Source organism: Mobula hypostoma, chromosome 4 (assembly GCF_963921235.1).
Source record: "Mobula hypostoma chromosome 4, sMobHyp1.1, whole genome shotgun sequence".
Lineage (NCBI taxonomy): Eukaryota > Metazoa > Chordata > Chondrichthyes > Myliobatiformes > Myliobatidae > Mobula > Mobula hypostoma.
Genome location: NC_086100.1, coordinates 139,486,888 through 139,513,133, shown reverse-complemented (window position 1 = coordinate 139,513,133; position 26,246 = coordinate 139,486,888). Strand labels below are relative to the sequence as shown.

Here is a 26,246-nt window from a genome sequence, read left to right as displayed (position 1 = left end):
CTTCTTTAGTAAGTCAATACTTCCCATATTGACCTCAGTCTGTAAAACCAGAGTGGAAGCAGGTCAAACAATATGTTCCTCCTGAAGAAAGTGACTCAACACTATGGGATCAAGTGACATTCGGTGAACATCTATCTGGCATGTAGATAAATATTGTTGTATAATCAAAGTTGTCTTCTGAGGGGACTGTCAAAGATTTGATGGCATTATTCTGAATAAGTACAAGAATACTCTCTCCAGCATCCTTGCCAATATTCAATACCAAACTAACATCACAAAACAAATGTTCTAGCTATTTTACTTTGCTGTTTGGGATATTTTATTTTGTTCACATTGCTGCTCTTTGCTTCATTGAAATATATGTGATAGTGGAGTATGAAAGGGTGATAGTGGTAAGACAATAATTCTAAACGTGTGTGCACACAAGCACAGACGGTATATTGAAAAACACAGAAAGACGAAGGGAACTGCTATTACATATGCATCGTGTTCATAAAACTCTGACTGCATAGACATCATAATTGATACAGTACATCAAAAATCAAAATCTGAAGATGCTGAATATCCAAAACAAAGGCAGAGAATACTGCAAGTACTTTGCAAGTCAGGCAACGTACGTGGAGAGAGAAAATAAAGTTAATTCTCCATAAAGACCTTATGCCAGAGCTGGGGTAAAAAGAGATAACATTGTTTTTTAACGTTATATAGAGGTTTGAGGATTAATGGCTAGAACAGATGGAATATCTCAGGATAAAGTGACGCATACGTGAGCTTTAGTGTGTCTTTCCAAAACAATTTTAGCAACTGGCTTTTAAATATACAGATATCAACAGTACTTTACTGCTTGGAAGTCGCTTTAGGACTATCAGCCTTAACTATGTGTATTTAGTAATACTATAAACTGATAAGATTTCAAACATGAAGTTATTTCAGCAGAATATAAATTACTCTTCCAGAATCGGAATACAAATTATTCACCATCTCTAGCAGAAGGAGTAAGCAATTGTTCCCCTGTTTACCATTAGCTCCCAGGTAACCTGCGCCAACTTTCCCATCCGAACAAAATAAAATTAAGTACTCTGTCCAGATTTATGGAAAACCCCAACCAGTAAAAAACTGTTGCAAAATCATCGATTTGAAACAAATAGTGCAGAGAAAGAAAAATCGGTTTTGAGCGTTTAAGGAAAGACCGCTACTTCTCTGGAGGAGAAGAAGAAGAAGAATAGTGTTTGTAGCCTCTCCTGGGGAGCTCTCGCGATACTTTCTCGGTACTTGAGCTGTGTTTTCCCTTCTTCCATTCAGCAGATCGGGGGTGTGGGTGATGTGTGACGGGGAAACGGCGAGACGGCGAGACGGCGGCCGGCTGCTGCTGCTGCGACGTGGCTACGGGACGCTGAGGTGCAGCCAGCGCGGCGGGCGGTTGGAACGCTGAGCCGGCCAGCGCGGCGGGATTGAGCTGCTCGAGCTGAAGCGCAGCGGGCGGTTGGGACGCTGAGCCGGCCAGCGCGGCGGGCGGTTGGAACGCTGAGGTGCAGCCAGCGCGGCGGGATTGAGGCTCGAGCTGAAGCGCGGCGGGCGGTTGGAACGCTGAGCCGGCCAGCGCGCGACAGAACAGGACGCCGCTCACTTCACAGTTTATTGCTCACCCTCCCTTTTTCTCGGAGTTATGTCAGCCACAGACTCACCGGCGCCCGGCGCTCCCCCAGCCGGCTCGCAGATGTTCACCGCGCCGCCCCGTTCCAGGATCTATAAGATCATCGTCATTGGCGACTCGGGCGTAGGCAAGACCTGCCTGACTTACCGCTTCTGCGCCGGCAGGTTCCCCGACAAGACTGAAGCCACCATCGGGGTGGATTTCCGAGAAAAGACGGTGGAGATAGACGGAGAAAAAATAAAGGTAACGCCAACATCCCGCCTCCACCACCTATTGCCCTCCCCCCATTCGATAGGTAAAGTGTTCTCCGATGTTTTGCCTGTGGCTGTGTTAATTATATTTATTATTACCGCATACACAGGCGAGGAATTTTACACGATGTTTGTAGAGTTTTTCGAGGAAGTTTCCAGCAAAGTGGATGAAGGCAAGTTAGTGAACGTTGTCTGTGTGAACTTTAGCAAGGTATTTGACAAGGTTGGTCAAGAAGCTTCAGTCGCTCGGCATTCAATATGAGATAGTAAATTGGATTAGACATTAGCTTTGTGGAAGAAGTCAGGGAATTGTAGTAGATAGTTGCCTTACTGACTAGGAGGCCTGTGTCGTGGGGTTCAGTGCTACGTCCATTGTTGTTTGTCATCCATATCGATGATCTGGATGATAAGAGCAACACACACAATGCTGGAGGAACTCAGCAGGCCAGGCAGCATCTATAGTAAAGCGTAAACAGTTGACGTTTCGGCTGTTTACTCTTTCTCATAGAAGCGCTGGGCCTGCTGAGTTCCTCCAGCATTGTGTGTGTTGCTGTGGATTTCCAGCACCTGCAGATGTTCTATTGTGTTTTATCCGGATGATAATGTGGTCAACTGGATCAGCACATTTGTGGATGACACCGAGATTGGGGGTTGTAGAGAGGAAGGCTATCATAGTTTGCAGAGGGATCTGCATCAGCTGGAACAATGGGCTGAAAAATGGCAGATGGAATTTAATGCACTTCTGTAGGTTCAACCAGGGTAGATCTTGCACAGTGAACGGGATGGGAGGGCATTGAGTGTGTAGGACAAGGGGACCTGGGAATATAGGTCCATAATCTGTTGAATGTGCCGACACAGGTAGATAAGGTTGTAAAGAAAGCTGTGGGCACATTGACTTTCATAAATCAATGTAGAATGTTATGTTGAAGTTGTATCATTGGTGAGGCCTAATTTGGAATATTGTGTGTGTGTTTTTTGGTTACCTACCTACAGGAAAGATGTAAACAAGGTTGAAAGCATACAAAGAAAATTTACAAGAGTTTTGCTGGGTCTGGAGGACCTGAGTTAGAAGGAAAGATTGAATATTTTAGGATGTTATTCCTTAGAATGTAGAAGATTGAGAGGCGATTTGATAGAGGTATACAATATTGAGGGGCATATGTAGATTGGGTAAATGCAGGGGTTTTCCACTGACTACAGCCAGAGGTAATGGGTTAAGGGTGAAAGGTGAAAAGCTTAAGGGGAACATGAGGATCGTGAGAGTGTGGAATGAGCTGCCAGCACAAGTGGTGCATGCGAGCTCGATTTCAACATTTAAGAGAAGTTTGGATAGGTACATGGATGGCAGGGGTATGGAGAGCTATGATCCCAGTGCAGGTCGATGGGAGTAGACAGTTTAAGTGTTTTTGGTGTGGACTGTCGGGCCTGTTTCTGTGCTGTACTTCAGCGATGGTGTATGATAATAACCTAACCTGAATCAATTTCAAATAGTCGGCTGAGCTGACTCGAGGCAGAACAACCTATCACAGTTAATGGGGTTCTTGGGTATACAGTTCGAGAACTATAATCTAGGGTTTCCCACAAAGTTGTTAAAATGTAGCATTAACTAACTGTTTTACAGAGGCACAATAGGCCAAATGGTCTCATTGTAAATTGTCCATGATACATTATTTGTAAAATCTATAATGGCCCCCACCTCAACCTGTTTCCTGAAATTACCTATGAATTTTTTTTATATATAAAAGCCAGGGAAAAAAGCAGTGTTAATGTTTCACGTCAGTGACCTCGGGCTCTTCTGAGAGCATTGTCTGTGTGGGCAGGTAGTATTGATTATCTTCCACCAGTAAAATGTAAGTGATGTGAAAGTAAATGGTGGTGGACTGGTTAGGATGGGAGCATCCTTCACTGATATTTTTCCCCTTCTTGTCCAAGTTATGTATAACTCTGTGTCACGCATAAGCTAAGTTTGAGTTTTGAGGTACACAGAGTTCATGTTGGGTTCTCTGGTGAGACCACACCAAAAATGTAGTTCTGCTGTGTGACACTGATTGCCACAAGGAAATTAATGTGATGACGTTTAGTGGTATTTCTTATGATCAGGAAAACATAGTTTTAGGAGTAAGCTTGTGAGAGAGACCAATATTGAGTAGAAGGAGAAAAGCATTAACATTTCAACATGAACTTTTGTCAGAACTGATGAAAAGGAAAATCAAGTTACTTTAACTTGTAAGGATGGATGAATGAAGAGTATCTCCCATAGCTGTAGACTTCAGAAAAAGCCTGTTGCCTTTTTCTCCAATTGTTTTCTTTTTGCTGGACTCCTCATATTTCATTTACTAAACTGGATTCTGTCTGGCATTTTGTTATGGGGACCTTTGCAATTGTAGATGTTAATGGTGATGCAATGTCAAGAACTTTTCTGCTCTTGGCTGTGCTTTTCCTTATACATTGTGTACAGGCAGATATAGTGGTGCAGTAAAACTCTGTTCTGACATGCTTGGGATTTCAGATGCCGGACTAGCAGATCTTCTATGTTAACTGTTTTAGTTCAGTTTTTTATATGTTGCACAGTAATGAATTTTTCCAGTGAATTAGGTAAGAGGAAAATGAGTATGGTAAACATTGCCTAGTAAGCTAGACACAGAATCATAAAGATTTCTAACCAGACAGCAGATTATCAGAACTTTTTGTATTTGGATGGGATCTTTTTGAAACACCATTTAGGAATGATTTTGAAAAGAAGTTTTGCAGTGCTCTGCTAAATGAAAACTTTTAAGCCAAAGAGAATAGTTTCTTTTGTAAAGTAATTATATAGTCATAGGTCAATAATTAAGATTTGCCTACAGATCACCATGATGTACCTAAATTGTGGAGGAAGGTTGGGAGGTGAATGATTAATATTTGCTCCAGAGTTAACAGGATATTTTTCTGAATATAAATTGAGCCATGTCTTAAGTTTCTTTGCTATTTTAATTTTGCTGTCTTTTTGCATTCTCAAATGGCAAATGTGTCCATTCTACTTTGTTTTGTATGCTGGTGATCTGATAATCCCCAAGATATCAGATGGAGGACGTATCTAACGTGGTCAGTGGCAGTGCTGTGATTCAGCAATTTTACTTCGCCCCTTTAAGTAAGCTGTTTGGCAAAGATTTTTCTTTGGGAGGAAATGAAAAAAAGCCATCTTTTCTCTCCCGCAGTGTAGGCATAATATCTGTATAGTTAACTCAAGCTGTCTTGGCTTCATCTTCACTTTCTGTTTTGAACTGTCACCAAAATAGCAAGTTAATTGTTTATTTTGGGAGCATGGGAAGGGCTGGATCTAAATTATTTAAAGCATGCAAGTTTAAGTAATTGGAAATTTCTTACCTATTTTAATCAAAATCAAGTTTAGTGAAATGTTTTTGTGGCATTGTGCAAGACATTAACAATTACCTTTAGTTACCAAAAAATAGTGATAAAGAGGAATAGTGAGGTAGTGATCATGGACAGTTCAGAAAATTGATGGTGGTGGGGAAGAAGCTGTATCTAAAATGTTGAGTGTGGGTCTTCAGGCTCCTATACTACCTTCCCTGATGGTTAATTTAAAGCTCATTGTGAGTAATTATTAATGTAAATAATTCAATTATACCCAATGTCTTTTCTGTCTGATCGTTATTATCATCATTAGAATCGATGATTATTTTAGATTTGGTATGTTATGGATCAGAAGGAATAAATAGCTAGGGGAAAAGTGGAATTATTATCAAACTTTAGAATTATAGAAATGAGCCGAGAGGTGGTTATTCTGGCTGCTGGAGCTGTTCAGTTATCCCCATTCCATGTCCAAACCTTGTAATTTCCTCATCCTTACTTTCCCAATTTCTATTTAAATTCATTTGGGGAACTGACTTCTTATAGTTGATCAGAGAGGTTATTAATTTCCTGACCACTGTTGTGAGAAAAAATTCTTTTCATATTTTTTAAATTGTGAGCTTGTGATTATTTTGAATTATTGACCCACTTGCCACAGGAAATAGTTTGGATGGAAAGAACTGCTCTTTTAGAATGCTTCATTTTGGAGATCTGTTGATTGTTATCTTTCTATATTTAAAAAGAAATGCTCATCCGCCTTCATGGAGGATGTAAAAGATTCCTTGGTACTATTTAAAAGAAGCATAAAATAGTTCTCCCATCCCTCAACATCCCAAAACGCATTAGCTAGTCATTAAAAACAGGAAACTCCAGAAAACACTCAGCAAAATAAAACAGGATCTGTGAAAAGAAAAGCAAGGTTAGTGCTTCAGGATGGATGCACTGGTCATAAGTGTTATTTCAAAAGATCTCCAGCCTGAAATGTTAACTTTCTCTTGTCACATTTGCTGCCTGACGTACTTTAGCTACGTGCTTTAGTAGTTTTGTGTTTGTATTACAGGGCTGCTGTGTATTGCTTTCTAGGAGCATATGATGCATAAACTTGCTTTAACTATCTTTCTCTCTTTCCAACCCCCCCCCCCCATCACAACAGTAATTATTTCGAAAGTTTATCATTGTTATGGACACAAAAGATTTTGCAGTTGATGGAGATCCAGAGTACCACACACAAAATGCTAGAGCAATATATTCCTTTGCATAGATGCTGCCTGTCTGAGTTCCAATGGACTTCAGGAAGGAGAATTTGAGAAACACACATCACTCCTTATTGAGGTATCAGCAGTGGAAAGGCTGGAGTAGCTTCAAGTTCCTAGATGTCAACATCTCTGAAGATCTGTCCTGGGCTGAACTTAGTGATGCAATTACAAAATAGGCACAACAGCGACCATATTTCATTAGGACTTTGTATGCCACCAAAGACTCTCACAAATCTCCACAGATGTACCATGGTGGTTGCATCACTGTCTGGTATGGAGGGGCCACTGCACAGGATTGGAAGAAGCTGCAGAAAGTTGTAAACTTGGCCAGCTCCATCACGGGCACTAGCTTCTCCAGCATCGAGGACATCTTCTAAAAGATGGTATCTATCATTGAGGACCCCCATCAGCCAGGACATGACCTCTTCTCACTGCTTCCATCAACGGGGTGATACAGGAGCCTGAAGACAGACACAATGTTTTCGGAACAGCTTCTTCCCCTCAATTTTTATATCATATTTCTGACTGGACAGTGAACACATATACACTATCTCACTTTTTTTTTCCTTTTTTTGCTTTCATAGAAACATAGAAAATAGGTGCAGGAGTAGGCCATTCGGTCCTTCGAGCCTGCACCGCCATTTATTATGATCATGGCTGATCATCCAACTCAGAACCCAGCCTTCCCTCCATACCCCCTGACCCCTGTAGCCACAAGGGCCATATCTAACTTCCTTTTAAACATAGCTAATGAACTGGCCTCAACAGTTTGCTGTGGCAGAGAATTCCACAGATTCACCACTCTCTGTGTGAAGAAGTTTTTCCTAACCTCGGTCCTAAAAGGCTTCCCCTCTATCCTCAAACTGTGACCCCTCGTTCTAGACCTCCCCAACATCGGGAACAATCTTCCTGCATCTAGCCTGTCCAATCCCTTTAGGATCTTATACGTTTCAATCAGATCCCCCCTCAATCTTCTAAATTCCAACGAGTACAAGCCCAGTTCATCCAGTCTTTCTTCATATGAAAGACCTGCCATCCCAGGAATCAATCTGGTGAACCTTCTTTGTACTCCCTCTATGGCAAAGATGTCTTTCCTCAGATTAGGGGACCAAAACTGCACACAATACTCCAGGTGTGGTCTCACCAAGGCCTTGTACAACTGCAGTAGTACCTCCCTGCTCCTGTACTCGAATCCTCTCGCTATAAATGCCAGCATACCGTTCGCCTTTTTCACCGCCTGCTGTACCTGCATGCCCACTTTCAATGACTGGTGTATAATGACACCCAGGTCTCGTTGCACCTCCCCTTTTCCTAATCGGCCACCATTCAGATAATAATCTGTTTTCCTATTTTTGCCACCAAAGTGGATAACTTCACATTTATCCACATTAAATTGCATCTGCCATGAGTTTGCCCACTCACCCAACCTATCCAAGTCACCCTGCATCCTCTTAGCATCCTCCTCACTGCTAACACTGCCACCCAGCTTCGTGTCATCCGCAAACTTGGAGATGCTGCATTTAATTCCCTCATCCAAGTCATTAATATATATTGTAAACAACTGGGGTCCCAGCACTGAGCCTTGCGGTACCCCACTAGTCACCGCCTGCCATTCTGAAAAGGTCCCGTTTATTCCCACTCTTTGCTTCCTGTCTGCTAACCAATTCTCCACCCACACCAATACCTTACCCCCAATACCGTGTGCTTTAAGTTTGCACACTAATCTCCTATGTGGGACCTTGTCAAAAGCCTTTTGAAAATCCAAATATACCACATCCACTGGTTCTCCCCTATCCACTCTACTAGTTACATCCTCAAAAAATTCTATGAGATTCGTCAGACATGATTTTCCTTTCACAAATCCATGCTGACTTTGTCCGATCATTTCACCGCTTTCCAAATGTGCTGTTATCACATCCTTGATAACTGACTCCAGCAGTTTCCCCACCACCGACGTTAGGCTAACCGGCCTATAATTCCCCGGTTTCTCTCTCCCTCCTTTTTTAAAAAGTGGGGTTACATTAGCCACCCTCCAATCCTCAGGAACTAGTCCAGAATCTAACGAGTTTTGAAAAATTATCACTAATGCATCCACTATTTCTTGGGCCACTTCCTTAAGCACTCTGGGATGCAGACCATCTGGCCCTGGGGATTTTTGACTAATTTTATATCTTACTGTAAATTATAGTTTTTTTGCATATTGCAATCTACTGCTGCAGCAGAACAACATGTTTCGTGACATATGCCAGTGATATTAAACCTGATTCCGATTATGGAGTGCTTTATAAATCCTGAGGACACAAAGTGAACTTCGTCCCAGTTCCAAGAAGTACAGCTCTTTTCCACCCTTAATTGTTGTTCTCATTCATGGAAAGAGTCTGAAATGGAACATCCACACTCGAAAACAATACTTGAGACTCTTCAGTTAATAAACAAAAGAACAGTGTATAAAATCAAAGTTCATGTCTTTCTCGATGGATTTATTAAACAGCTATGTCACATTTCTAAAAGAATTTTGTATTTGGACACTGAAATCTAACGGCGGGAGGAGAGAGCAGCGCGCCGCGTGTGCGCAGCCCTCTGATGAAAAATGATATCGTATCTGTTAAATAGGGGCTGTGGACAATTCTGATTTGTTGGAGAGGGACGTGAAAGCACAGAGGAACATCTGGTAAAATTTTTGAAACGCTTGTTCGCTGCTGTCGTTACTGCGCGGTCGGGAATCTTTCGGAGGGAAGGCCTCAAAATCCCCAGCCTTTCTTACTTTTGGCAACCGAGAAGGAGGTCAAATCGTTCGGATAGGGATGGCGCTCAGTATTCGGTGTCGGAGAGCTGATCAGAGCTCGAAGTTTTCAGATGACTCAGAGTCGGACCGTGGTCGGGTATGACAGGGAGAATTTTTCTTCCTTCTCTCCGTCTGAGTGAGATGTGGGACATTTGAGAGACTTTGAACTTTTATTGTACTCATGGACTTCTTCAGCAAGTTATGGTATTGTTGCACTGTTGTAACTATATGTTATAATTATGTGGTTTTGTTAGTTTTTTTCAGTCTCAGTCTGTCCTGTGTTTTGTGATATCACACCGGAGGAAATATTGTTTCATTTCTTAATGCATGCATTACTAAATGACAATAAAAGAGGACTGCGTGTCTTCATAATCTTAAAAAAAAATCTTTATAACTAAGTTTTACAAATTGCAATGATGTAAATATACATTTATTCCCCTGTAGGTTCCCACTATGCCTCCCACAAAGATGACAAAACTCATACTTCCCATTGAATTCCATTGTTTTGTAATATTTATATCCTCTTTGTTGTATTATTTATATTACCCCACAGCCTACGTTAGCCAAAGCACTTCTCGTCTTTTTGTCAAGAGTTGAAATACAGTGGATTCTGGTTAATTGGCTGTCAGTTAATTGGGGCAGCTGGTTATTTGGGACAACTCTTAAAGATGTTGGGTCTCACCGAAATACAGGAGGCCACACCAGGACCACTGGATACAGTAGATGACCACAACAGATTCACATGTGAAGTGGCGCTTCACCTGGAAGGACCGCTTGGGGCCCTGATTGGTAGTGAGGGAGGAGGTGTAGGGCCAGGTATAGCACTTGCTCCGCTTGGTAACAACAGTTATGATTCTTTCTGCCCCCTTCACAACTTTGAAAATTTGCCTACACGTGAATAATTATCTCAACGGCAGTTAAGATATTGTCAGGTGACTGAAATTTTGTTTTTACCTTTTTTTAGATTCAGCTTTGGGACACAGCTGGCCAGGAACGTTTTCGGAAAAGCATGGTGCAGCACTACTACAGGAACGTCCATGCTGTTGTCTTTGTGTACGACGTGACCAACCCTGTTAGCTTCCAGAGCCTTCCAGCCTGGATTGAAGAATGCAAACAGCACTCGCTAGGTGGGGAAATTCCACGCATCCTTGTGGGAAATAAGTGTGACCTGAAAGACTCCACCAAAATTAAAACTGACCTTGCTCAAAAATTTGCTGATACTCAAAACATGCCGCTATTTGAGACATCGGCTAAGAACCCAAACGATAACGATCACGTAGAAGCCATTTTCATGACTTTGGCTCATAAACTAAAGAACCACAAGCCCATGATGCTTAGCCAACTGCAGGTAGATCAGTCCAAAGTTGAGCTGGAATCTGAACCAAAGCCAGGTGTGGAGTGTTACTGTTAAAGAGAAAGGATTTGTTTTCCATTTGAAACAGAATGAAAAGTGCTTTGCTGCTAAATATTGCTTTGAGTGTGGACAAGGCTGCAATAAGTTCTCTGACTGAACCTGGCAGATCTTGTTGCCATCCATCAAAGGAAATGTGGTTGAACAAGAATTGGGATTCATCCTGGCGAATACTGACTGAAAATTAAGTCAGTGGACAGTCCAGAATTGAAAAGCGTCCATTTTCTGGTATTGGTTATCAGTCATTAATTTTGTACCTCAACATACAAGAGAAATACCAATATCTTTTATTCAGTTAATGTCATTTTATACTTCCTTGTCCTTTTCATAGCTTTTCCTTAATCTTTTCTATTCCATCTTGAAATTAATCGTCTTGGTCTTGGAAACCCCTCAGATGTTTAGTCGGTTAACAGCGAATATCTGACTGTCTGGGAGCAGGAGCATGACCAGAGCAGCAATGGGTTGTTATTATTAATCTTGACTCTTCACTTTCAGTGGGGACCAAATGTGCTTCCTGCATACTTGGAAATGTTATGATGCCTGTGTTAGTTGGGTTAAATTTTTGGGCTTTCATAGGAAAATTGGTGATTTGATTAAAGTAACTTTCATGCAAAATTTATAGAATGTTGATGGGAAAAGGAGGGAAGATTGAAGATTTTATTTTTAAATTATTAGTGCACCAATGTGGTATTTGCATTCAGTTTTGCCAAATAACATACAGATAGGTGTTGCTGAAATGTAACTTGCTCTTTTATGATTTGACTAATATGAAAATATACATTTTAAATGATTTAATTAAATTTGACTAGTAAGGTCTAACTTAGACAATTAAAGCCTTACATGTTTTAAGATTTTTGCTCAAGGTAAGAGGACAGGAAGAGGCAGTGTGCATTTATTCCTGGACATAAAAGCTGGCTCTGACAAAGGGAATGATTGTGGGTACTTCTGAACAAACGTTTGCCAAATCTTCCGTCTTATTAAAATGGGGAGAAACATCATGAGAGAAGACATGTGTTGCGAGAATATCAGAATCATTCATTCTGCCTCCTTTTGTTTGTATCAATGCAGCAAAAAGATATTTACTGACTGCACTCTGAACTATCAAGCAATTTATTCATCATTGACTAAAAATGCATGTATTAATAGTAACCACTGATGAAAGATGAAGGGCTGAGTTTTAATGTGTAATCTATCCAGAATTGCCAGATGATGGTTGGATTTCTAATAATTCACCATTGTAATGAGCGAGCTGAAAATAAATCATTAATTGTCATACTTAATCCATTATCAAGAATAGCTTCATTAGTTTATTAAATTCACACTAAAACAATCAATTTTAAATATTAAAAAAAATTACAAACGTCATTCTGTTTGTTCCAATCTTTTAGATTTGCATTATCTGACTCTTTTATTATCAAGTCTTTGTTGATGTCTGTATTGACTTCTAAAGTGCACACGCAGTTAATTTATAAAACCTACTCCCCTTTCCACTTAAACTCTTGGTCTTCTGCCTGTCAGCTAAAGTAGTTATTTTTGTAAATGATTCTGAATCTTTACAATGTTACTGCCTTTCAAAGCGTGTTACTTTAAAAGGATTAAAAGGATTATAATTGAATGCACGGAGTATAAGAAATAAAGTGGATGAGCTTGAGGCTCAGTTGGAAATTGGCAAGTATGATGTTGTGGGAATAACAGAGATATGGCTGCAAGAGGACCAGGGCTGGGAAATGAATATTCAGGGATATACATCCTATTGAAGGGACAGACAGGTTGGCAGAGGCGGTGGGGTGGCTCCGTTGGTGGGGAATGAAATTCAGTCACTTGCGAGGGGGGACTTAGAATCAGGAGATGTACAGTCAGTGTGGATAGAACTGTGAAACTGTAAGGGCAAAAAGACCCTGATGGGAGTTATCTACAGGCCCCCAAACAGTAGCCTGGATATAGGGTGCAAGTTAAATCAAGAGTTAAATTTGGCTTGTCGCAAAGGTAATTCTACGGTTGTTCTGGGGGATTTCAACATGCAGGTAGGCTGGGAAAATCAGGTTGGTACTGGACCCCAAGAAAGGGAGTTTGTGGAATGCCTCAGAGATGGATTCTTAGAGCAGCTTGTATTAGAGCCTACAAGGGAGAAGGCAATTCTGGATTTAGTGTTGTGTAATGAGCCAGATTTGATAAGGGAACAAGAGGTAAAGGAGCCATTAGGAGGTAGTGACCATAATATGATAAGTTTTAATCTACATTTTGAGAGGGAGAAGGGAAGATCGGAAGTGTCAGTATTACAGTTGAACAAAGCGGACTATGGATCCATGAGGGAGGAGCTGGTCAAATTGACTGGAAAGATACCCTAGCAGGGATGACAGTGGAACCACAATGGCAGGTATTTCTGGGAATAATACGGAAGGTGCAGGATCAGTTCATTCCAAAGAGGAAGAAAGATTCTAAGGGAAGTAAGGGGCAGCCGTGGATGACAAGGGAAGTCAAGGACAGTATAAAAATAAAGAAGAGGAAGTATAACATAACAAGGATGAGTGGGAAGCCAGAGGATTGGGAGACTTAAGGAGCAACAGAAGATAACTAAAAAGGCAATACGGGGGGAAAAGATGAGCTACAAAGGTAAGCTAACCAAGAATATAAAGGAGGATAGTAAAAGCTTCTTGGGTATGTGAAGAGGAAAAAATTAGTTAAGACCAAAGTTGGGCCCTTGAAGACAGAAACAGGTGAAATTATTATGGGGAACAAGGAAATGGCAGATGAGCTGAACAGGTACTTTGGATCTTTCTTCACTAGGGAAGACGCAAACAATCTCCCAGATGTAATAGTGGCCAGAGGACCTAGGATTACAGAGGAACTGAAGGAAATTCGCATCAGGGAGAAAATGGTGTTGGGTAAACTGATGGGACTGAAGGCTAATAAATCCCCAGGGCCTGATGGTCTGCATCCCAGGGTACCTAAGGAGATGGCTCTAGAAATTGTGGAGGCATTGGTAATCATTTTCCAATGTTCTATAGATTCAGGATCAGTTCCTGCGGATTGGAGGGTGGCTAATGTTATCCCATTTTTAAGAAAGGAGGGGGAGAGAAAACAGGCAATTATAGATCAGTTAGTCTGACATCAGTGGTGGGGAAGATGCTGGAATCAATTATAAAAGATGAAATAGCAGCATATTTGGATAGCAGTGGCAGGATAGGTCCGAGTCAGCATGGATTTACGAAGGGGAAATCATGCTTGACTAATCTTCTGGAATTTTTTGAGAATGTAACTATGAAAATAGACATGGGTAAGCCAGTGGATGTAGTGTACCTGGACTTTCAGAAAGCCTTTGATAAGGTCCCACATAGGAGGTTAGTGTGCAAAATTAGAGCAAATGGTATTGGGGGTAGGGTACTGACATGGATAGAAAATTGCTTGGCAGACAGGAAACAAAGAGTAGGGATTAATGGGTCCTTTTCAGAATGGCAGGCAGTGTCTAGTGGGGTACCACAAGGCTCGGTGCTGGGACCGCAGCTATTTACAATATACATTAACGATTTAGATGAAGGGATTAAAAGTAACATTAGCAAATTTGCGGATGACACAAAGCTGGGTGGCAGTGTGAAATGTGAGGAGAATGTTATGAGAATGCAAGGTGACTTGGACAGGTTGGGTGAGTGGGCAGATGCAGTTTAATGTGGATAAATGTGAGGTTATTCACTTTGGTGGCAAGAACATGAAGGCAGATTACTATCTGAATGGTGTCAAGTTAGGAAAACGGGAAATACAGCGAGATCTAGGTGTCCTTGTTCATCAGTCACTGAAAGTAAGCATGCAGGTACAGCAGGCAGTGAAGAAAGCTAATGGCAGGTTGGCCTTCATAACAAGGGGAGTTGAGTATAGGAGCAAAGAGGTCCTTCTGCAGTTGTACAGGGCCCTGGTGAGACCACACCTGGAGTATTGTGTACAGTCTTGGTCTCCAAATTTGAGGAAGGACATTCTAGCTATTGAGGGAGTGCAGCGTAGGTTCACGAGGTTAATTCCCGGGATGGCGGGACTGTCATATGTTGAAAGGTTGGAGTGACTGGGGTTGTATACATTGGAATTTGGAAGGATGAGAAGGGATCTGATTGAAACATATAAGATTATTAAAGGATTGGACACGCTAGAGGCAGGAAACATGTTCCTGATGTTGGGGTAGTCCAGAACCAGAGGCCGCAGTTTAAGAATAAGGGGTAGGCAATTTAGAACAGAGTTGAGGAAAAACTTTTTCACACAGAGGGTTGTGGTTCTGTGGAATGCTCTGCCTCAGAAGGCAGTGGAGGTCAACTCTCTAGATTCTTTCAAGAAAGAGTTAGATAGATGTCTTAAAGATAGCAGAGTGAAGGGGTATGGGGAGAAGGCAGGAAAAGGGTACTGATTGTGGATGATCAGCCATGATCACAGTGAATGGTGGTGCTGGCTCGAAGGGCTGAATAGCCTACTCCTGCACCTATTGTCTATTGTGTCTTTTCCAGTTACTGGTTTCTGGCTCATCATGCTATCCTATCAGAGGCCCATGAATGTGTCTCCAATCTGAAAAGGAAATTAATAAATGCTAATAGGAAGTAATGTATTTGAATACAGGGATAGAGAGGGGTAATAGGACTAATTGGATCATTTTAGTGCTGTAATTGACATGAATAACCTGTTATAATCTCCCTCTCAACTCTATTTACATTAATTAATCTTCTCCCACCTCCACTTCAGACCGCAGAACACAACCAGAGTCAGAAGTAACACTTTTTGTATCTATCATGTTATTGATGTGTGTCTGCAGGCTTTACGCTGATCATTTTCCAGCAGCACCATGTCCATTGTTCAGCAGGGTGTATTGCCCTTATTTGGTTCACTCTTATTTCATTGTGCACTGCCTATATACTTGGTTGTCAGTGGAAACTTGTTTCAAGCTATTCTTGGTTATATGGCACATCATCCAAGCACTTGATATCGGCACTGAACCAATCTATTTCAGAGTAAGTATTCTCCTGACCAAAGAACATTTCAGTACGTGTATAATTCTGATAGCTTCCCGTTTCATCGCAAAATTTAGCGCTAAACAAAAATGCTATTCTCGGTAATCCCAGCGCAAATCCTTCCAGGCCCCTCCACTTGGAAACTCTGGATTCATATCCAGAGTGTCTAGTAATTTATATTAAAAAAAAACACTGCTGAATCCAAGAGGCTTTTGGACTAACCTCCGATCTGAAGTTCTTTGTCAAGGGTGGAAAGGTAACGAAAGCTGTGCGTGGTGGGAGGATGCTGCCACTAGAACAGTGTTGCTCAATGCTGCATCCAGATTTCAAAATGCAACTAAAATTCCAATGAAGGACAGGATGAATCAAGAAAAAAACTAAAGTCCAGCTGAAAAAGGGAAGCCTGTGTTACGTACCCCGTAACTGGGTTGCCAAACCAGCAGAAATGGAACACTCATTGGAGTCTGGATTACTAGGAACTAATAAAGTTTTATTAAAGAAATAAGTAATACAGTATGCTAATCGTAAGGATATAAATGTAACAGGTTACCAAGATAATATACACAGAAATAGGGTAATAGGAATCAACCAAGCTCTATCGCAGTCCAGGGGTAAAATGATCAGTCTTAAGGTGAAGTAGAGTTCAGTTCAGTCTAGTGTAGTTTGAAGTAATCGCCGTTGTTGTACTGTTGGAGAGAGAGTGGGAGAGAGAGTGAGAGATACAGTTGGTTTCAGGCAAACCTTTTCGATGCCTTCTGATCCAGCTGTGGTCACCAACTGTGACCCCTCCATTCCGGATGCGATCGTTCTTCCGTGGTGAACCCGGCACCCAGGCATGGGCGGACACACACCAGGTTCCCACCGATCATACCTTTACACCCTGTGAGCCTCTGACCAATTCCCACGAACCGGTCCTCCAAACTCCCACCAACTTGTGGGGCACACTGCTCTTTCCAGGGTCTCGTGGCGTGTGTGTGTCGTGCCTTAGCAAACCTGTTATTTTTATCCCCCTGATGGGGTATCACCTGTCCATCAAACTTCAGACAGTTCAGGTTCAAAGCAAACGGTCTGTGGCAGACGCCAACATCTGAATTGTGTCTCTTTCTCATTAATCTCTCTCTTATCAGCATTTTGAATGTTTCTCCATTGTCTTTTGTTATCTCTCATTAGCATCATGCATTCTGCAGCTCTGCTTGGCTTCACACATGACACCTGATCTAGTCTAAAGATACTGCAAATTTATGATTACTGGCAAAATTACCCATTACATTTCAGAGCATTACAAAGTTAAAAATATCTATTCTCAACTTCTGGTGCCCCAAGATGTAAAAAGGATAGTGTTACCTGTGCATGTTTTGGAGAAATGGTGCAATAGAGGGGGAAAGAGTGGATTTAGACATGGACCCCTTGGTCCCCTCCATCCCTTTTTCCTATGGTTCACTTTCCTATCAGATTCTTTCCTCTCCAGCCCTTTGTCTTTCCTACTTGCTGGGCTTTACCTATCATTTTCTATCTATCCTCTCTCCCCACCTTTTTATTCTGTCTTCCCCTTACTTTTCAGTGCTGAAGAAGGGTCTCAACTAGAAATGTCTACTGTTTATTCATTTCCATAAAGGCTGCCTGGCCTGCTGAGCTCCTCCAGCATTTTGTGTGTTGCTTTGGATTTCCAGCATGTGCATATTTTCTTGAGTTCACAATAACCTCAACTGTAAGTTTTGAAACATTTTGTGGAATAAATTCTTAAAATATATATGCATTTTAAGATCGGAATTTATTTGTTTTAAAAGTGCAAACACTTCAGCACTGCTCTTTGGTCAAAATAGGTGTAACAATTCTTTTACATTGTTCAAGCTAAACAGTAACATGGTAGCCACTGGAAATCACATCACCTATCACAGTTATATTAAAAGATTTAAAGATGGCAAATTACCTGGTTATTCAATTGATTTTTTTCCCTCACATTTGCCATGAGTAATATACTCAGTGCTAATGTCAACTCTCAGCAATGACTGCCATAAAAGTAATGTGTACAAAAACTATTCCAAGCTGAGGAAAATCTTGGTAAACTTCTTAAGTTTTCCTCAGATTCAAATTCTTGTCAATGAAGTCCAATAAAAGGAAACAATCTGCATTTGTCTAGCAGGTAAGGCAACCACACGTGATTAAAGTTGATTTTAAGAAAGTAGCATGTAGGATGCTGTTGACTTTGACATCAGTTCTGCCTCCTCTTTCTCTCCATTCCCATCATACAGTACCGGATCATTTAGGATTCGCTGAGCACCACCATCTTGTTTTAAGAGAAATTCATATCAAGTTAGTTGAAATTCTGAATTTATTTCAACTGTAATACAGTAGGTAGAAGCATATTAATAATTTATTTCTCAATTAAATTAGCATGGATAGCTCTGCCAAATACATTGCCTAAAAAGATTCCATTGTGTAACCAAAGGATATCTGATACCAACCAATGATCTCTGGTAACTTGCTCTGTCAAGATCATAGTACAAGTAACTGGACATAGATCCGCCCAATCAATTACACTCTCTCTGGCAGAAAATATGACAAAGTAGGAGATCAGCCACCTTGTACCCGGTTAAGAAATGTTCTTAAGGGTGAGAGCAAGATTGCACAAAAAGGGATTTTTCTACATAAGGCCATAAAGACACAGGAGCAGAATTAGGCCATTCAGCCCAATGAGTCTACTCCGCCATTCCATCATGGCTGATCCCAGACCCCACTCACTCCCACACACCTGCCTTCTTGTCATATCCTCTGCAGACAGGTGGCATAAACTTGCTTTCTGTTGCAAGTACAGCACAGTCCAGGCCCTTCGGCCACAATGTTGTGCCGACCTTTTAACCTACTCCAAGATCAATCTAACCCTCCCCTCCCACAAAGCCCTCGATTATTTTTCTCTCTCATCCATGTGCCTATCCAAAACTCTCTTAAATGCCCCTAATGTATCTGCCTCTACCGTCACCCAAGGCACTTGCATATACAAGGCTGACGGAGTGATGCAGTTCAGGTCTTCAAAGTGATAAAGGAGATTCGGGTTGATCAACAAAGAAACTATATCTAACGTTGGAATCCACAACAAGAAAGTGTTATTTTAAAATTAGAGTTGGCTATTTAGATACTAAAGTATGCAAAGGTTTATGGGAAACAGAAACACACTACTCCAGAATGGCAGAGGTTGATTGATTAGTTCAATCCTTCACAATTGTAGAATTGAACCCAATTAGCTCTTCATCATCTCTGAGCTGGTCTAATTGTGGGGCACAGGAGCCCATATCCAAATGAATCATTGAACAGAGGAGGGACAAAATCCCATCATATGTCTGGATTTCAAACTTTCTGAAAAATCAGTCGGCAAGCGAGAGCCAATTATTTTGAACTACACTGGCGATCTGTTAACCTGAGATGCTTAACAATGGTTCTGCAAGTTTAAGTCAAGAGACCCAGCAACCAATATTGGATTTCAGGGCAAGTAGAACAAGATATAACAGATAAAGACATTTATCCAATCCTGCCACTGGGTTTAGAAAGCAAACACAGAGGTAGCAGAAGATGCTTCCTATTAAATATTCACTTTAATGGAATTAGATAAATACATGGTAAACTCCACCGGACAGTAATTCCTTAATTCAACTTTAACTGCAGAATCTCACCAGACAAAAGAAGTGTGCCTGTGATGGCTCTTGAATAAAATAAAAACAAAAAAAAAAGTGCTGAAAATATGCATCAGGTCAGGCATCAGGTGAGAAAGGAAACAAAGTTGATGATCCAGGTCGAAGGGCCCTTCATTAAAACCAAGGTCTGAGGAAAGTTCTGTTTCTGTTTCTCTTCCCACAGATATGGGCTGATCTGCCAAGTATTCCTAATATTTTCTAAACACAAAGAGATTCTGTAGATGCTAGGAATTCAGGGTAACACACACAAAATGCTGGAGGAACTCAGCAGGTCAGGCAGCATTTATAGAAAGGAATAAAGAGTTGACACTTCTTCTCCCTTCATTTCCAGTCCTGATTGAAGTGTCTCGGCCCTAAACATCGCCCTTTATCCCTTTTTATAGATGCTGCCTGACCTGCTGCGTTCCCCAATCATTTTCTATTTTTTTTCAAATTTTGAATTCAGTGCATCTTCTATTTTCACTTTTGAATGAGTTGCCCAAGCAGATTCAGTCAGCACCATCCAATAGCACACAATTTTCTTTTGAAAGTATCATCTTTCCCAATACAATCCACATCAAAACTTGCTACTTAAGATTATCTCTGCAAATTAGTTCGTGCAACAGGCTTCAGCACCAACAGATCAGTGATCTTAAGAAAAATTTAAAAAGGGGGAATAAAAAACAAGTTGTTACTGGGATTGGGATAGATGCCAGCCTTGAATTCTGGCTCATTTACTAATTCCACTTTGAACATTGTAATGGCTATCATGGGCATTGTGCTTTAGAGCACAAGGACACTGTGAAAGCATAGCAACTTAGGTCTAGATCAGGATGGTAGGCATTATAGAAACATAGAAAATAGGTGCAGGAGTAGGCCATTCAGCCCTTCGAGACTGCACTGCCATTCAGTATGATCATGGCTGATCATCCAACTCAGAACCCTGCCCCAGCCTTCCCTCCATACCCCCTGATCCCCGAAGCCACAAGGGCCATATCTAACTCCCTCTTAAATATAGCCAATGAACTGGCCTCAACAGTTTCCTGTGGCAGAGAATTCCACAGATTCACCACTCTCTGTGTGAAGAAGTTTTTCCTAATCTCGGTCCTAAAAGGCTTCCCCTTTATCCTCAAACTGTGACCCCTTGTTCTGGACTTCCCCAACATCGGGAACAATCTTCCTGCCAATCCTTTTAGAATTTTATACATTTCAATGAGATCCCCCCTCAATCTTCTAAATTCCAACGAGTATAAGCCCAGTTCATCCAGTCTTTCATCATATGAAAGTCCTGCCATCCCAGGAATCAATCTGGTGAACCTTCTTTGTACTCCCTCTATGGCAAGGATGTCTTTCCTCAGATTAGGGGACCAAAACTGCACACAATACTCCAGGTGTGGTCTCACCAAGGCCTTGTACAACTGCAGTAGTACCTCCCTGCTCCTGTACTCGAATCCTCTTGCTATAAATGCCAGCATACCATTCGCCTTTTTCACCACCTGCTGTACCTGCATGCCCACTTTCAATGACTGGTGTATAATGACACCCAGGTCTCGTTGCACCTCCCCTTTCCCTAATCGGCCACCATTCAGACAATAATCTGTTTTCCTGTTTTTGCCACCAAAATGGATAACTTCACATTTATCCACATTAAATTGCATCTGCCATGAATTTGCCCATTCACCTAACCTATCCAAGTCACCCTGCATCCTCTTAGCATCCTCCTCACAGCTAACACTGCCGCCCAGCTTCTTGTCATCTGCAAACTTGGAGATGCTGCATTTAATTCCCTCATCCAAGTCATTAATATATATTGTAAACAACTGGGGTCCCAGCACTGAGCCTTGCGGTAACCCACTAGTCACTGCCTGCCATTCTGAAAAGGTCCCGTTTATTCCCACTCTTTGCTTCCTGTCTGCCAACCAATTCTCTATCCACATCAATACCTTACCCCCAATACCGCGTGCTTTAAGTTTACACAATAATCTCCTGTGTGGGATCTTGTCAAAAGCCTTTTGAAAATCCAAATATACCACATCCACTGGTTTTCCCCTATCCACTCTACTAGTTACATCCTCAAAAAATTCTATGAGATTCGTCAGACATGATTTTCCTTTCACAAATCCATGCTGACTTTGTCCGATGATTTCACTGCTTTCCAAATGTGCTGTTATCACATCTTTGATAACTGACTCCAGCAGTTTCCCCACCACCGACGTTAGGCTAACCGGTCTATAATTCCCCGGTTTCTCTCTCCCTCCTTTTTTAAAAAGTGGAGTTACATGGATGGGGAACAAGGGCCTTCCTATACCCATTCTCATGGTCCTCCTGGGCAGTCCGCACAGATTTTGTAACTGCACGGAGAGGTCTCAGTGGGTTACCACGATGATCACACGTACATTGCAGCCACAATGAACTTGTGGTTGCTGGAGCGATAGACTTCTAGGGTGGTGACATGATGGGCAATCAGGCTTTACGTGGAATGGTTGAGATAGGGATTCATCATAGGAATGCAAGTTAAAATAAAAGCATAAATGAGGCATGAATGCACTTCACCTGTGAAAAGACCTATTGTAAGTATCAACACTCGTGTTTGATCAATAAATGGATTTATAAACTTACTTTGCTGGATACTGATTAACTCAATCATCTGAGGTTGATGGTTTTCTGTCATCAATGGCTGCTGCAATGAGAAATGCCATTATTCAGTCTGATTTGTCCCATTACAAAAGAAAGAGAAGTTGCATTTAGATAGTAATCACTCAGCTCATATTCAGCCACTTCATCTCATCAACGCCACAGTCAAAGATCCCAAAGGCAAAATAAATAAATCACCAGAATGCTGCTCTTGGCAGTAATAGTTGAGGAGGAGAAACAAAACTCACAGTACCAACAATGTTCCCTCTAATTTGTAATGACCAGTGTGTGCATAAATCTTGTACTGTGCAATTTTTTGCCCAGTGACAACAACATATGTGCACTATTACTACACTGTCAATAAGAACTTTGATCTCCCCAGGGTTTGATCTTTTTCTCTCTTGTTCATGTGGACTCTCACAAATCATGTAGCAGGCCCGTAACGGGTAATGAAGGATTTTCCTGCCGGAGGTTTTGCACACCGTCCATATGTGATTTGCTTGCTAAATGACACTTTAAAAAGTTAAGTTTCCAAATATCACTCCACTTCTTCCCACTTGCAAATTCTCCAGCAACTTTTGCATCGTAACAATGCAGACAGGGAATACCAGTTTCTATATTGTACATAAGTTTTTCTCATTGCTGCAGGTTCTTGACCTCATGAGCTTTTAGTATTGCAGTTTCTACTGCTCCATTAAGCCATTTTGCTTTAAATGAACAAGCAGTTCTTTTGCGCTTTGCGCGCGTTACTTCTTTTGAATTTATCATAGTGAATTAATAATTTCTTCAATAAAGACAGTAGACATAAGACAGTTCTAAAATCTGCAGACAAATCATCACAAACTCCACGTTGTCAACAACGTCTGCATCAGAAACTGGAAAAGGAAATGTGATTGTGTACAATCGTGAAATATACTTAACATGCCATTAAGGTAGAGGGTGACAACCTTTTGTGCGCACTTTAAATTCCTTTGTGCTCTAGTAGCAAAAGACGTGTGCGCGCACACACTTTAGAGCGAACATTGAGTACCAGTAGAAGTCCCTCTTTTGCTTTCCTCAGGAACATTGCCAAGTTATTTCACTGCATTCAAAACTTCATACTGATCACTACCTTTGCACCAAAATTCTTTTCTTTTCTATTTTCAGTGGTCATCAACCTGAAAAGGTAATTGTGTGTTCAAGTAGATGTGGCGGAATCTTTCCAGCAGTTTTTGTTTCTATTTAAGACCAAGACAGAACATGGGATTCAGGTGTGAGGCTTGCTTTAAGATTTCAGTGCTGAGGAATTCATGGAATTTTACAGCGGAACCTGTTGTGCCACAACAGGGCTTTCTCAAAATGTCCAAAATCTAGTTGAACATCCAGTTGCCCCATCTCCCCACCGTAGACTCTGCAAGCTTGTCCTCTTCATGCATACTTTTAATGACCTTCAGTACTTTGGCTTTCTCCCACCTCTCAGGTGTTTATTACACAAAAAGCATTTTCTCATAAATTTGCTTTAATTATTGTTGCCCAAACGAGTACAGTAATAGATTTTAAATACATCTGCATTTGGATAAACTACTCATTTTTAAACTTGATTTGATATGAAAACACCTATAAAGTTAAAATTTATATTTTCTGAAGAAGCTAAGAAACTGCATAACATCAAATCAATATTTTGAAGGTGTTTATAAAGTTGGATGACAATACCCACAGAGTTTTAAAGGGACATGGCACATAAGATTAGAACTATGACCAACTAGAGTAAACTTTATCTATTAAAGTCTGTCAGCATTGCCCATACCGATTATTGCTGGAAATGTATGTGAAGACATTGTACAAGGACTACAAAGCTGAAACACATTTTGTTGTCTTGCTTTTGAATAACCAAGGAATACTTTTAAATTATTCAGTTTGTAGGTTAGAACATGAAAGAAATGAACAAAGTATGCATTCTTGCATTTATCATTCAGAGCACAACAAGGCATTTTAAATAAGCACAGTGTAGCGATGTGCTACACACAGCGCTAAAATAACCACACGTAGTCGGTGAGTTAGAGTTGCGATAAATGAGATTTATTCAAACTTCGCGGCCTGCTTTAAAGCCTTCCCGTTCCCGCCCTCCCTGGGCGGGACTGCTGCGGGGAATGCATACTCGCAGACCCTTTCCGCGTGCAGGATTTTCCCCCTGCTGGTGAAGATGGCCTGGCGCCCTTTTTGGGGCCGGCCTCTCTGCCGGCGCGCGCCGGTTCGTGTGTGCTAGAAAGTGGGTCGCCACAGAACCCCCACCCCCCCAGAACCGGCGATACATCCCCCAATATCCACAGTCTGGATCGGCCTCTGTTTGGGAGGTCTGCCTCTGCGCCGCGGTGCCTGAGCCCGGAACGGTTGCGCCGTCCACATGGGCCGGTTTGAGTCAGTCCATCGTGAAAACCTCCTCTTTCCCCCCAATGTCCAGCACGAACGGGGACCCGTTGTTCCTGATCACCTTAAACGGCCCCTTGTAGGGCAGCTGTAGCGGTGCCCGGTGTCCACCTCGTCGTACAAAAAGAAACTTACAGTTCTGCAGGGCTTTGGGTACGCAGGTCGGGTTCTGTTTGTGCTGTGAAGTGGGGATGGGGGCCAGGTTACCGAGCCTCTCACGTAGTCTGTCCAGGACTGCTGTGGGTTCTTCCTCTTGCCCCCTTGGGGCTGGTATGAACTCTCCTGGGACTACCAGGGGTGCGCCGTACCCCAACTCGGCCGACGAGGTGTGCAGATCCTCCTTGGGCACCGTGTGGATTCCGAGCAGGACCCAGGGAAGTTCGTCCACCCAGTTAGGACCCTCCAGGCGGGCCATGAGAGCCGACTTCAGGTGACGGTGGAAACGCTCCCCAGATTCCGAGCAGGACCCAGGGCAGTTCATCCACCCAGTTAGACCCTTCCAGGCGGGCCATGAGAGCCGATTTCAGGTGACGGTGGAAGCGCTCCACTAGTCCGTTCGACTGTGGGTGGTAGGCAGTTGTGTGGTGTAGCTGTGATCCTAAAAGGTTGGCCATAGCTGACCACAGGCTGGAGGTGAAATGGGCGCCTCTTTTGGAGGTAATGTGGGCTGGTACCCTGAAACGTGCTACCCAGGTTGTGATCAGTGCTCGGGCGCAGGACTCGGGGGTGGTGTCGGTGAACAGGACTGCCTCTGGCCATCTGGTGAACCGGTCTATCATAGTTAGGAGGTACCACGGTCCTCGTGACACTGGCAGGGGCCCCACGATATCCACATGGATGTGGTCGAACCTCCAGCAGGTGGGTTCGAACTGCTGCGGTGGAGCCTTGGTGTGCCGCTGCACCTTGGCCGTTTGGCACTGCATGCACGTTTTGGCCCATTCACTGACCTGTTTACAAAGTCCATGCCACACGAACCTGTTGGAGGCCAGCCGGACGGTTGTCCTAATGGAGGGGTGCGCTAAGTTGTGAATGGAGCCGAAAACTCGTCGCCGCCAGGCTGCCAGGACGACGGGGCAGGGTTGGCTGGTAGCTACGTCACGTAGAGTCCTCTCACCTGGGCCTACAGGGAGGTCTTGGAGCTGCAAACCAGAGACCGCAGTTCTCATCGTCTGCCTGCTGTGCCTCCGCCAGCGCTGCATAGTCCACCCCCTGGGACAGGACCTGTATGGTCAGTCTGGAAAGTGCATCCGCCACAATGTTGTCCTTTCCCGAGACGTGCAGGATGTCCGTCGTGTATTCGGAGATGTAGGACAGACGTTGCTGCTGGCGGGACGACCAGGGGTCGGACACCTTAGTGAACGCAAAGGTAAGCGGTTTGTGGTCTGTGAACGCGGTGAAAGGCCTACCTTCTAAGAAGTACCTGAAATGCCAGATTGCCAGGTATAGTGCCAATAGCTCCCGGTCGAAAGCACTGTATTTGAGTTCAGGTGGTCGTAGGTGTTTGCTGAAGAACGCCAGGGGTTGCCAGCGACCTTCGATGAGTTGTTCCAGCACTCCACCGACCGCTGTGTTGGATGCGTCCACCGTGAGGGCAGTAGGAATGTCCGTTCTGGGGTGCACTAGCATCGCGGCATTTGCCCAGGCTTCTTTGGTTTTAACGAAAGCGGCTGCGGCCTCTTCATCCCAGGTAATGTCCTTGCCCTTACCCGACATCAGGGTGAACAGGGGGCACATGATTCGGGCTGCTGAGGGGAGGAAACGGTGGTAGAAATTCATCATACCCACGAATTCCTGCAGGCCTTTGATTGTGTTGTGTCAGGGGAAGTGGCAGACCGCGTCTACCTT

The 26,246-nt window shown here is 42.6% G+C and overlaps 3 protein-coding genes across 6 annotated transcripts in view; 1 reads left to right on the top strand and 2 right to left on the bottom strand.

The window, feature by feature from the left end:
• ugl (ureidoglycolate lyase) overlaps positions 1–1,933 on the bottom strand; it is a 71,490-nt gene extending 69,557 nt beyond the window's left edge. Inside the window, exon 1 of one of the 2 annotated variants that reach the window (XM_063046643.1) lies at positions 1,802–1,933. The gene's annotated coding sequence lies outside the window, so the exon portion shown is untranslated. Of the gene's footprint in view, positions 1–1,196; positions 1,331–1,801 lie in introns of those variants that run through there. The other variant, XM_063046642.1, reaches the window with a different exon arrangement.
• Positions 1,285–17,868, top strand: rab33ba (RAB33B, member RAS oncogene family a). Of its 2 annotated transcripts, XM_063046647.1 has the most exons (3): positions 1,285–1,398; positions 1,819–1,897; positions 10,262–17,868. In XM_063046647.1, the coding sequence occupies exons 1-3, from the start codon at positions 1,322–1,324 to the stop codon at positions 10,706–10,708; spliced, it is 603 nt and encodes a 200-aa protein (XP_062902717.1). In that variant the 5' UTR covers positions 1,285–1,321; the 3' UTR covers positions 10,709–17,868. The 2 variants fall into 2 exon arrangements, with proteins under 2 accessions (XP_062902717.1, XP_062902716.1); XM_063046646.1 differs by having other exon boundaries at positions 1,327–1,897.
• Positions 17,842–26,246, bottom strand: part of zgc:113425 (uncharacterized protein LOC541425 homolog) — a 26,321-nt gene continuing 17,916 nt past the window's right edge. For both annotated transcript variants that reach the window (XM_063046645.1, XM_063046644.1), the window contains 2 exons: positions 21,981–22,041; positions 17,842–17,980 (listed from right to left, as the gene is read on the bottom strand). In XM_063046645.1, coding sequence (XP_062902715.1) covers positions 17,868–17,980; positions 21,981–22,041 — 174 coding nt within the window. In that variant the 3' untranslated portion in view covers positions 17,842–17,867. The remainder of the gene's footprint in view (positions 17,981–21,980; positions 22,042–26,246) is intronic.